Source organism: Jaculus jaculus, chromosome 15, assembly GCF_020740685.1.
Source record: "Jaculus jaculus isolate mJacJac1 chromosome 15, mJacJac1.mat.Y.cur, whole genome shotgun sequence".
In the NCBI taxonomy this organism is placed as follows: domain Eukaryota; kingdom Metazoa; phylum Chordata; class Mammalia; order Rodentia; family Dipodidae; genus Jaculus; species Jaculus jaculus.
Genome location: NC_059116.1, coordinates 37,449,288 through 37,461,519, shown reverse-complemented (window position 1 = coordinate 37,461,519; position 12,232 = coordinate 37,449,288). Strand labels below are relative to the sequence as shown.

Genomic DNA, 12,232 nt, shown 5'->3' with positions numbered 1-12,232 from the left:
CAGTAAAGAGGGAGCTTTTGCTCAGAATTCTGGGACATCCCTTCGTTCCCTAGACATGAATGAGCCAAGATGCAGCCGAAGAACGGTGGGAGGCTGGGGAAGCAAGAACCTAGAATTTAGAAGAGCAAAGCCCACAGCATGTTCTTTAAGCTCCTAGCTCCAGCCATGCCTGATCCACGTGCTTAAGCTGATTGGGGTCAGGCTTTTGTGACTTGCAACCAATTACCTCCTTACTGATGGCAGACATTTGATGGACATAGGACAGCTGAGAGAGCTGAGGACCAGGGTGGAGATACAGAGCCAATGACATGCAAACCTGTCATTGAAGGTAGCCCCTCACTATCATGTGGGACCCACAGAAATTCTACCAGCGAATCCCCAGCAAAGCATTTCCAGAAAGATAGTGAGGGGAACGAGAACAACACACAGAAGTCTTTTGGGGGCTAAGTCCTTCCTCAGAGGCATTCAAAGCCCGTCCTCAAAGGGTGCTGCTAACACCTTGTGAAGATGCCACAGCCCATGACTGCAAATAGCTGTGCTGAGACAGACTCCTGGCCCACGCTGATTGACGCCAAGCAGCCCTCTTGGAATCCTGGGATTGCCCCCATGTAGTCAAGGACATACCAAGTATCACAGCATACTCAGATAATTGATTTATTCTGCCTTTGTTATTCCCAAATTTCATGTTTAAGTTTTGTCCTTGGCCCTGAGTTCTAGAAACTATGTTTCTAAACTGAATCTTTAAACTGCAGAATTGAGCCAGGTGTGGTGGCTATGGCCTGTCACCCCAGCACCAAAGAGGCTGAGACAGGAAGATCAAGAGTTCAAGGCCAGCCGAAAGCTAGAAAGGGGATATAAAGGGAATAGAAAGGGAGGGAGGGGAAACCTAATAGGATGTATTGTATATATGTAAGTAGAAGAACAGATTAATGGGATGAAAGGCCTAAGTGAGGTCAAGGGAAGAGATTGAGTAAAGAAAAGGTGAGGGGAGGGTTAATCAAAATCTAAGAGGGTATGAATAAGTCATATGGAAACCTACGTTTTTGGACAATGGAACACCCAGAAGCCATAGATTGTTACTAGAAAATTTTCAATACCAGGGATGGGATACCTTCCAGTGAGTTGTTGGCCAGGGAGGTCTCTGATGCCCCCAAAACATTATAGGTCATTGCCAAAGCTCTTGGTTTCCCACCAGCACAGATGGTAAGACCCTATTGCTGAAGAGTCCACATACTTGGGCAGCAAGGTCACTGAGAAACTCTGCTGGAGCTGAGCTGAAAACCTCCTCCATATAGACCAGCTGACAGAAAGCTGGAAAAAGCTATGCTGCACACAGTTCAATGGGAGAAAGAGAAATCACCAGTGGAGATAAACAACTGTGGACACTGAAAGCCTTAAATTTGGCCAGCCGGGCAAATGAGTCAATAGGTGCCATAGTGTCATGTCTATTATGGGGGAAGCCAACCACTCTCTAATTGGACTGGAGGCCTGCTCCATGGGAGGGAATACATGCCTGATACTGAAAACTTACAGCAGGGTAGCAAGAACCTTAGGGGTGTAATGTCTGCTGCTGTCTGGCTAAATGTAAATAGTATGCTCACCAAACTGCCCACTCCTCTTAATGTTCATATCCATGTACTGATGCTACTTTCACTTTTGATTACAGAAGCTTCTCTTTTCAGATGGTGGTGACCTTGGGATGACTTAGAAGGCAACATGGTGCCAAGAAGAAGTGACAGGAGTTCTCAGCCCTGAAATATCTCTATTACACCTTGCAAGGTTCAGGGTCCATTATGGAAGAGGTGGTGGATAGAATGAGAGAGACTGACTGAGAGAGGCAAGGGGTATGATGGAGAGTGGAATGGCAAAGGGGAAGGTGGGGGGAGCTGGGTGTGGAGGCGCACGCCTTTAATCCCAGCACTTGGGAAGCAGAGGTAAGAGGATCGCTGTTAATTCAAGGCCACTCTGAGACTACATAGTGAATTCCAGGTCAACCTGAGCTAGAGTGAGACCCTACTTCAAAATAAATAAATAAAGAAAGAAAGAAAGAAAGAAGGAAAGAAGGAAAGAAAGAAAGAGTTCAAAGCCAGCCTGGGCTACATAACAAGACCTGTCTCAGGTAAACAAAAGAAAACTCTTGAGCTGGGTGTGGTGGCGCACGCCTTTAATCCCAGCACTTGGGAGTCAGAGGTGGGAGGATTGTCGTGAGTTCAAGACCACCCTGAGACTACAGAGTGAATTCCAGGTCAGCCTGAGCTAGAGTGAAACCCTACCTCAAAAAAAAGAAAGAAAGAAAGAAAGAAAGAAAGAAAGAAAGAAAGAAAGAGGGAGGGAGGGAGGGAGGGAGGGAGGGAGGGAGGGAGGGAGGGAGGGAGGGAGGGAGGGAGGAAGGAAGGAAGGAAGGAAGGAAGGAAGGAAGGAAGGAAAGAAAGAAAGAAAGAAAGAAAGAAAGAAAGAAAGAAAGAAAGAAAGAAAGAAAGAAAGAAAAGAAAAGAAAAGAAAAGAAAACTCTGTAATGATTCCCTGCTGCTAAAAGGCATGTATTGCCCTACTTCAGAGCTATCCCTATAAATGAGCGCCCTCAATGGGGTTACTGGGCAGTCTGTGGAGTGGGTTTTGTTGTCCAGCAGGAAGGACGCTGCTGCCCCCTAGCAGGTGGAGGCCAAAGATGTTGCTCAGCCACTCACCGTGCCAGGAGGGTCCTTGATAACCCAGTCCTCTGACCAGAAGCCAGGTACCACCACCGTTTGTCCTCAAGACTACTTCTCACCAAGGAGGCTGGCTTTTTCTTTTTTTCTTTTCTTTTTTTTTCCCCCTTTGGTTTTTCAAGGTAGGGTCTCTCACTCTAGCCCAGACTGACCTAGAATTCACCCTGTATTCTCAGAGAGGCCTTGAACTCAAGGTGATCCTCCTACCTCTGTCCAGCAGGCTGGCATTTTTATTTCCTTTTTCTTCCTCTTCTTCCCCCTTACAGAATATGAAATCCAGGATCTCCTCCTACATGCTGGACAAATGCACACTGCTGACCACATCCCCAGCCCTCACTGGAACATTCCAGGCAGGCTTTTATCCCAAGCCATGTCTCCAATTCTCTTTTTTTTCCTCTTTATTTTGTAATACGGTTTTGCTAAGTTACCCAGGCTAACCTTGAACCCATTTTATAATCCTGCCTGGCCTTGAACTCAAAGTCCACCTGACTGGACTAGAGTGTTCCAGGTAAGCCTGGGCTACAGTGAGACACTATTTTGGGAAAAAATTATAATAAATTATGATTGGTTAAGTAAAATATTTAAAGTTAAAATAATGAGTCAGGCGTGGTGGCACAGCCTTTAATCCCAGCACTGGGAATGCAGAGGCAGGAGGACTGCTGTGAGCTCGAGGCCATCCTGAGACTCCATAGTGAATTCCAGGTCAGCCTGGGCTAGAGTGAGACCCTACCTGAAAAAAAAAAAAAAATAGTGTATATTGGAAATTGCGCAGAGTAGATTTTAAACATTTCTTACTCAGGAGAACAAGATAGGAGGGTCACTGTGAGTTTAAGACCAATCTGGAACTACAGAGTAAATTCCAGGTCAGCCTGGGCTGGACTAAGACCCTGCCTCAAAAAGCCAAAAAAAATTTTTTAATTTAAGATTATGTTTTATTGCATATAGGTTTCACTTTTTTGGTATTTTTTGCAATTACCCTGATGTGGTATAAATTAATAATGAAATTATTTGTTTTGTTTAATCCACTAATTGTGGGGGTGGGCTGTTACATAGAAATCAATTACCAGGACAGGCACCTCCCCATTAATCACTCTTAATACTACAAAGCAAGAGTAGATAAAAAGGGGTTGGTTGGAAAAGGAGGGATGCGATGGATGGGAAAGGGGACAGTAGAAGGTAACAGGAGGAGGCTACGATCAACATACAGTATGTTGGGCTGGGAGATGATTAAGTGGTTATGAATGCTTGCTTGCAAAGACAGGTTCAATTCCCCAGCACCATTGTAACGCCAGATGCACAAAGTGGCCCATGTGCCTGACGTTTGTTTGCAGTGGCAGGAGGCTCTGGTGCACCCATTCTCTCTCTGCCTGTCTCTCTCTCTCAAACGAATAAATAATACATTGTGTACATGTGTGAAAATAATCACCGATAAAGGTTTTTAAAAAAAGCGGAAAATTGTCCCAAAGGCCCAGCCCTTCCCTTCCCGGGCCCCCCACTTCCCTCGCACAGCCTCCACTACTGCCCTCCTCTGTGCGGTCCCACCCACAGCCCTGTGCGGGCGGGCCCGGTGCGCGCTGCCCACTTCCTCTCAGGGCCCCTTCCTTCTTTTGTCTTCCTAGCGTGGCCCCGCCCAGCGCCTCTGCCGGGCTCCACCCTCGTTTTCTGCCTACTTCTGCCCATTGTCCTGCACAGCCCCGCCCACTCCAGTGTGGCCGCGCACTATTTGCGTAGCCACGCCCACTTCCGTTCTGTGGGCCCGCCCTCTGCCGGCTCCTTTGAAAGCCCCCCCCCGCGCCTCTGGCGTGGCCCCGCCCACTTTCTCTGCCAGGCCCGCCCCTCCCTCTGCCCGCCTCCCTCTTCCTCGGGAGACCTCGCCCCTCGGCGCGCTTACGGAGTACAGGTTGCTGGCGTCCTGCTTCAGGGGCTGCTTGTACTGGATGATGGCTTTCAGTGACTCCAGACTGCTCGGTGGAATCTGGAAGAAAGTTCTCTGTGGGCCCCGGGGCGGGCGGAGCTCTCCGGGACAGCTCCGAGGCTCCTGTCTAGACTGAGCAAAAAGGCCCTCCGACGCTCCCCGGTCCAGGCCAGTCTCTTGGGGAGACGGCTCCGTGGGTAAAGCACCTTGCCTTGTTAGCATGAGGACCTGGGTTCAGGCCCAACACCGGGGAGGCTGAGGTAAGAGGATCGTCATGAGTTCAAGGTCAGCCTACTCTAGAGTGAGATCCTGCCTCAAAAATATCAAAAAAGTGCTGGAGAGATGGCTCAGCAGCTAAAGGTGCTTGCTTACAAAGCTTGATGGTCCTGATTTGAGTCTGCAGTACCAACACAAAGCCAGATGCATCCGGAACTCATTTGCAGTGACAAGAAGCCTTAGTATGCCCATTGATTCCCTATCTCATATTCTCTCTCTGCTTGCAAATAAATAGTTTTGTGGGGTTTTTTTTTTTTGTTTTTTTTTGTTGTTGTTGTTGTTTGGCTTTTCGAGAGGTAGGGTCTCACTCTAGCTCAGATTGACCTGGAATTCACTATATAGTCTCGGGGTGGCCTCGAATTTATTCATGGCAATCCTCCTACCTCTACCTCCCAAGTTCTGGGATTAAAGGAGTATACCACCACGCCTGGCTCTCCTTGTTTTTTTCGAGATAGGGTCTCACTGTAGTCCAGGCTGACATGGAATTCAATTTGTGAGGCCCAGGCTGGTCTCAGTGATCCTCCTGCCTTTGTTTCCTAAGTGCTGGGATCAAAGGCGTGAGTCACCATGTCCAACTTCTCTGTCTTTTTAAAATTTCAGCCGGGCGTGGTGGCGCACGCCTTTGATCCCAGCACTCGGAAGGCATAGGTAGGAGGATCACCAAGAGTTTGAGGCCACCCTGAGACTACATTGTGAATTACAGGTCAGCCTGAGCTATAGTGGGACCCTATCTCAAACAAACAAACAAATAAATAAATAAAATTTCAATTTGAGGGCTGGAGATGGCTTAGTGGCTAAGCGATTGCCTATGAAGCCTAAGGATCCCCATTCAAGGCTAGATTCCTCAGTACCCACATAAGCTAGATGTCCAAGGTGGCACATGTGTCTGGTGTTCGTTTGCAGTGGCTGGAGGCCCTGATGCGCACATTCTCTCTCTCTCTCCCTCTGTCTCTGCCTCTTTCTCTACTACACAGTGACTTCCAGGTCAGCCTGGGCTAGAGCGAGATCCTACCTCAAAAAAGAAAAATTTCAATTTGGATAATTTACTTTTTGGTGTGTGTGTGTTCATGTATGTGAGTACAAATATGCGGCAGTGCACACGTGGAGGTCGGAGGACAGCTTCCTGGGGTCTGTTCCTCCTCACCTTACACCTCATTCTGACAACTACTCACTGCTGTGTTCATCTGGCAGGTGTCCACGAGATTCCCCAAAGCCCTTTTGCTACCTCCCACCTGGCTGTAGGTACCTGAGATTATGGCATAGCCTCTCAGGTTTGGGACCTGGGGATCCAAACTCGGGTGCTCATGCTGGCCCAGTGAGCACGCTATCTACCAAAGAGTCTCCTTATGTAAGTGTGTGCATGCGCGTGTGAAACCCAGAGGCATCACTGAGTATTGCTCCTCGGGAGTGCTCTACCTTTTTTGTCCTGAGACAGGAACTCTCAGTGAACTTGGAGCACACTGATTTGACTAGCAAGCCAGGGAATCTCCTGCCTTCACCTCTCCAGTGCTGGGATTCCAGGGGTGGTACTGAAAGGCCCAAGAATTCAGAAGCTCAGAAATACTATCACGCTCCAAGGGGAGCTTAAGCGGGCTCCCTGCATACCTCAAACTCCAGGCTTTACTCTCTGTTGGAAGCAAGTAAAGAATCCCTCTTCTCATTATATCAGAGCCCACTCCTAATATAAAACTAGGTAAAAGGGCATGAGATAGCCCTCAAGGATGGGAAATGAGTAATGATGTGAACCACTTATTTGGTTTCTGTAAATAGCCTGCACTATAAGCCTTACACTATAAGCCTTAATAGCCCACACTGTTAGCCTTAGTAGCTCGCACCATAAGCTGTAACAGCCTGCCTCAGACCACCAAGGTCACAGGAGGCTGATACCATACTCTGCTACCCCCACCTAAGGAATTGCACAAAGGCTGACCTCCAAGGTCATAGGAGACTGGTACCATACTCTGCTACTCCCACCCAAGGACCTGCGCAAATGCTGACCACCAAGGTCATAAACTAATTGGCTTAGAAACTATGGGGTGGCACAAACTGACTGGCTAACACCCTGCGGGGCTCCTAATATTAGAAAATGATTGGTCTAATGCACAGGCTTTGTTAGAAACCCTATAAAAACTGTCCTGTTCCTGCATTCGGGGCTCTGCAGTCCTCTACCCCTGTGAGGTGTACGACTGTGGGCCCCAGCGCGCTTGGAATAAAATCCTCTTGCAGTTTGCATCAAGACCGCTTCTCGTGAGTGATTTGGGGTGTCGCCTTATCCGGGCAGAGCATGGGGGCCCCCTGCGGGGGTTTTTTCCTACAGTACCACCATGCCCAACATTTTATGTGATATGTTAGGGATCTGAACTCAAGCCTCATGCTGGCCCAGTGAGTACTTTCCCCACAGAACCATTTCCCCAGCCCCAAAGGCATTAGCACTAAACAGAGTTTATATGAATTGGAAATTAACACCCCCTCACCAGACTCCAGCCACAAAGCAGTTTGACCAGGAAGCTGGTAGAGGAGGGCCTTCCCTGAACACGCTCATGAGGTGAAACCCAGAACCCTACATTATCCCCAGCATTGACCAGGGAGACAAATGATCCCTGGCCAGAACCCTTAGGTCCCCCTGGGTGACCTGACTGGTGAGGACTTTACCGAGAGAATCTTCTGTAATTGTTGGTCATTGTCAACCAGCAAGATGTCCACCTTGGCGTTGGTGATGACATACTGACAGGCCTCAGCGGAGTTCGTGGCATAAATACCAACACAGAGGCCCCTGGAGAAGAACGTGTGTGCATTAATTACTTCACTGTTGCTTTTCTGTTTTTATATTCAAACCACTTGTAGAATGTCCCTGAGGCTCATGCCTTCGAACACTTGGTCCCTAGATGGTGGACTGAGGAACCTTTAGGTGGTGGGCCATGGCTGCAGGAAGTGGGTCACTGGGGACAGGCCTTGATCATTTACAGCCCCACTCCACTTCCAGTTTGTCCCTGCGTCCTGTCTTGCAGATGCAATGACACCTCTCAGCCGCTGACCTCCTGTGCCTGCTGTCCTGCCTTCCCCTCTGTCAAGGGCTGTCGCCTGGCATGTAAGCCAGGTAAATCCTTTCCTTCCACAAACTGTTCTTGCCATGTCTTGGGTCACAGCAACAAGCGAAGAAAGTACTTCACAGAGGCTGCCCCCCACCCACCTCACTGCGGGGGAGGTTCATATCAGGCCACCTTCCTTCCCTCGCCCCCCCCCCCCCACTACCCAGGAGTTACAGCTTTTGTTTCTATGTGTGCTTGTATTTTAATTAATATTCATGCTTGTGCATTTGTATTTTCATTAATGTGTGTGCGCACACGCGTGTGGAGGCCAGAGTACAACCTTGGGTGTTATTCATCAGGTGTCATTCACTTTTTCTGAGACAGGGCCTCACTGAGCCTGAAGCTCACTGATTCAGCTAGACTGTGTGGCCAGTGAGCCCCAGGATCTTCCTGTCTCCACCTCTCCAGTTCTAGAAGTATATATATCCAGCTTTTACATGGGGGCTGGGGAAGGAATGCAGGTCCTCAAGCTTACCCAGCAAGTGCTTTACCCACAGAGCTGTTGCTGAAGCCACTTTTTTTTCGAGGGGGGATGGGAAGTTCAAGGTAGTGTCTCCCTCTAGCCCAGGCTTACCTGGAATTCACTCTGTAGTCTCAGGCTGGCCTTGAACTCACAGTGATCCTCCTACCTCTGCTTCCTGAGTGCTGGGATTAAAGGTGTGCGCCACTACACCCGGTTCTGCAACCACTTTTTTATTTATGTATTCATTAAAAAAAATTATTTTATCTTTCAAGGCAGAAAAAAAAAATTTAGACAAGGTCTTGGTATATAGTACAGACTGGCCCTGGAACTCAAACCTTGCCTCAGCCTCTCAAGTGCTAAAATAAGTGTGTGCCACCAGACGTGGTTTGTGCATACATTACTCATTCATTCACTTATTTCTGGATGTGTATGTGGGTGCGTGTGCACATGCATGTGGAAGCCCGAGGTCAATGTTAGGTATCTGTCTTTTTTGTTCTCCACCTTATTCTTTGAGACAGGGTCTCTCACTGAACCTGAAGTTCACTGATTCAGCTAGACAAGCTAGCCAGCAAGTCCCAGGAATCCTCCTGTCTCCACCACCCTCCCCAACCCCATGGTAGAATGACAGGTGTGTGTCTTCACTGGTTGAGTCTCCATCTCCCCATGTGTGAATGGGACGACAGGACTCATTTGAAATTGTTGAGGGCTGGAGAGATGGCTCAGCGGTTAAGTCATTTGCCTGCAAACCCTAACAACCTGGGTTCAGTTCCCCAGTACCCACATAATGCCAGATGCACAAAGTGGCGTATGCATCTGGAGTTCATTTGCAGTGACTAGAGAACGTGGTGTGCCCATTCTCTCTCCCTCTCCCTCCCTCCTTCCTTCCCCCTTCTCTCTCTGTGCTTGAAAATAAATAAATGGAATTGCTGCTGAAAGGTTCTTCAGGGTCATAGCCACAGAGCATAGTGCTTGGCACATAACCAGAAACCACCAGATGTCCTTGAGGATGCTGTTTTGTCTGCAGGAAAGTTCCTGCAGCTGAAAAAGTATTGCATCCAGGAGCTGGGCTCAGTGTGCACACCTTTAATCACAGAACTGGGGAGATTGAAGCAGGAGGATCACTATAAGTTCTAGGTCAGCCTGGACTAGAGGGAGACCCTGCCTCAAAAAAAAAAAAAAAAAAAATCTCGCCAGGCGTGGTGGTGTATGCCTTTAATCCCAGCACTTGGGAGACAGAGCACTTGGGAGCACTTAGGAGGATCACTGTGAGTTTGAGGCCACCCTGAGACTCCCTGAGAGTCCATAGTGAATTCCAGGTCAGCCTGGGCTAGAATGAGACTTTACCTCAAAAAAACAAAAACAAAAAAAAAAAAAAAAAAAAAAAAACCAAACCAAACCAAAATCTTCCCCCAAAAGATTGACCTAGGACCACTGATGGAGTGGATATCATTATTGTGACATCAGTTCACGGCTTATATAGCCTGCCAGGAATGGTGGTTTGTGTCTGAGCCAGCCCAGGACAGCAGCTCTTCAACACCCAGTGACTCAACCTGTGACCTTACCCTGCCAAGATGGCTCCAACAGCAGCGATGAGCCACTCCACTGAGTTGAAGCCCATGATGCCAACTCCATGGAAGCGTTCCAAGCCCAGCTAGAGGGACAGATAGACAGAAAGCACAGACATGTGTCCATTTGGGACTTGATCATGACTCAAAAGAGGTCATAGCAGAGGCTGCGGCTCAGTGGGTGGGGCACTCACTTGGCATGCAGGAGGTCCTGGGTTCCAGCCCCAGCACCGCATTAACTGGTGGTGGTGCACACCTGTCATCCCAGCACTGGGAAAGTGGAGGCAAGAGGATCAGGAGTTCAAGGTCATCCTCAGCTATCTAGAGAGCTTGAGATCAACCCAGACTATGTGCAACCCTGACTCAAAACAACAATTTCCCTAATATGTTTGCCATTTTAAGTCATCACAGGATAAGTTGTTACTGAACTTGTTAGGTAGCTGAGGATGACCTTGAACTCCTTCATCCTCCTGCCTCTAACTCCCAGTGCTGGGATGACAGGTGTGCAGAACCCAGGCCTTTGTGCACACTGGCTGAGCACTCTGGCAACTGAGCGATATCCCAACTTACTCTTCTTTTCCTTTTTTGACTTGTACCTCTCTGTCTGTGTGTGTTTGTGTGTTTCCATGCAGGCGTATGCATGCTGTGGCTCGTGTGTGGAGGTCAGAGGATAGTCTCAGGTGTCGGTCCTCACCTTACCCCTTGTTTGAGCAGGGTTTCTCATTGGGAATTCTCCTGCTCCACTTCCACACTAGGATTACAGACACTACAGCATCCCACTTTGCGTGGGCTCAGGGGATCTGAACTCTCTCCTCATTTTTTGTCTTCTGAGAAAAGGTCTTTTATGTAGCCCAGGCTAGCCTCAAGCTCAGAATCTTCCTGCCTCACAGTCAAGTGCTGGGATCTCCGGCGTGAGTTACCAGGCACAGCTCTGTGTGACTTATTCTGAATGAATGATTAAAAATATAAGAGCAAAAAAATACATATATATATATATATATATATATACATATATATATACATATATATATATGTATATATATATATATATATATATGAGCAAATGACCTGCTTACCTTCATGAACGCTTTCGCTGCCTTCCGACAAGCTTCGTAGTACTGGCTGAAACTCAGGATGTCCCACTCCTGCCCGTTCTTGGATGCCAGGGCTGGGTACATGCCGAACCGGTTGGCAGATTCCTGGAATAACTCGGGGATGGTCATTGGAGTCTCATGGCCCAGCCCGTGCTTGGATAGCCTGAGAAGGACCTCACCATCGCGGTGGGTGGTCCACAGGCTGTGGGGAGTAACTGCAAACAGTCACCAGGGTGGACAGTGAGTGGCTTTTTTGTTTTGTTTTGGTTTTTGGTTTTTCAAGGTAGGGTCTCACTCTGGTTCAGGCTGACCTGTAATTAACTATGTAGTCTCAGGATGGCCTCAGACTCATAGCGATCCTCCTACCCCTGCCTGGCTTTTAAAAAAATTTTTATATTTTAATTAATTAATTTATTTATTTGAAAGAGAGAGGGAGAGAGAGAATGGGCATGCCAGGGCCTCCAGCCTATGGACACAAACTCCAGATACATGTGCCCTCTGTGCATCTGGTTTACATGGGTCCTGGAGAGTCGAACCGGGATCCTTTGGCTTTGCAGGCAAACACCGTAACTGCTGAGCCATCTCTCCAGCCCAAATGTTTTGGCTTAATATCCCTGGAGACTGGGGCTGCAGCTCAGTGGGCAGGCCAAGCCCTGGCTTCATCCCCAGCTCTGCATAAACCTGGTGTGGTGGCACACACCTGTCAGCCCAGCACTTGGGAGGTAGAGGCAGGAGGATCAGGAGTTCAAGGTCACCCTTGGCTGCATTGTAAGTTCAAGGCCAGCCTGAGCAGTATGAAACCCTGTCTCAAGAAACTAAACAGACATGACAAAGAAAGACAAAAAGGTAGCTGGGTGGCAGGATCTGGGTTCTGTTGTTTGAAAATGGTTGGTGTCCTCTCAAACACGTTGAAAATTTAACATTATTATGGTCAAGTAGAAATTTTGTTTTTACATATATGTGTGTGGTGTGCAATATGTGTATACGCATGTGTGTGTGTGTGTGTGTGTGTGTGTGTGTGTGTGTGTGCTTATAGAGGCCAGAGGTGGACATCAGGTGTCTTCCTCAGTTACTGTCCACCTTATTCTTTGAGTGAGCCTAGAGCTCACCAGTTATGCCAGA

The 12,232-nt window shown here is 48.2% G+C and overlaps 1 protein-coding gene across 1 annotated transcript in view; it reads right to left on the bottom strand.

The window, feature by feature from the left end:
* The window catches only part of Acsbg2 (acyl-CoA synthetase bubblegum family member 2), a 28,243-nt gene extending 16,989 nt beyond the window's left edge, over positions 1-11,254 (bottom strand). The window contains exons 1-4 of the mRNA XM_012947993.2: positions 11,093-11,254; positions 10,014-10,102; positions 7,552-7,672; positions 4,600-4,683 (exon numbers count right to left, since the gene is read on the bottom strand). Coding sequence (XP_012803447.2) covers positions 4,600-4,683; positions 7,552-7,672; positions 10,014-10,102; positions 11,093-11,239 — 441 coding nt within the window. The 5' untranslated portion in view covers positions 11,240-11,254. The remainder of the gene's footprint in view (positions 1-4,599; positions 4,684-7,551; positions 7,673-10,013; positions 10,103-11,092) is intronic.
* Positions 11,255-12,232: the final 978 nt, after the last annotated feature.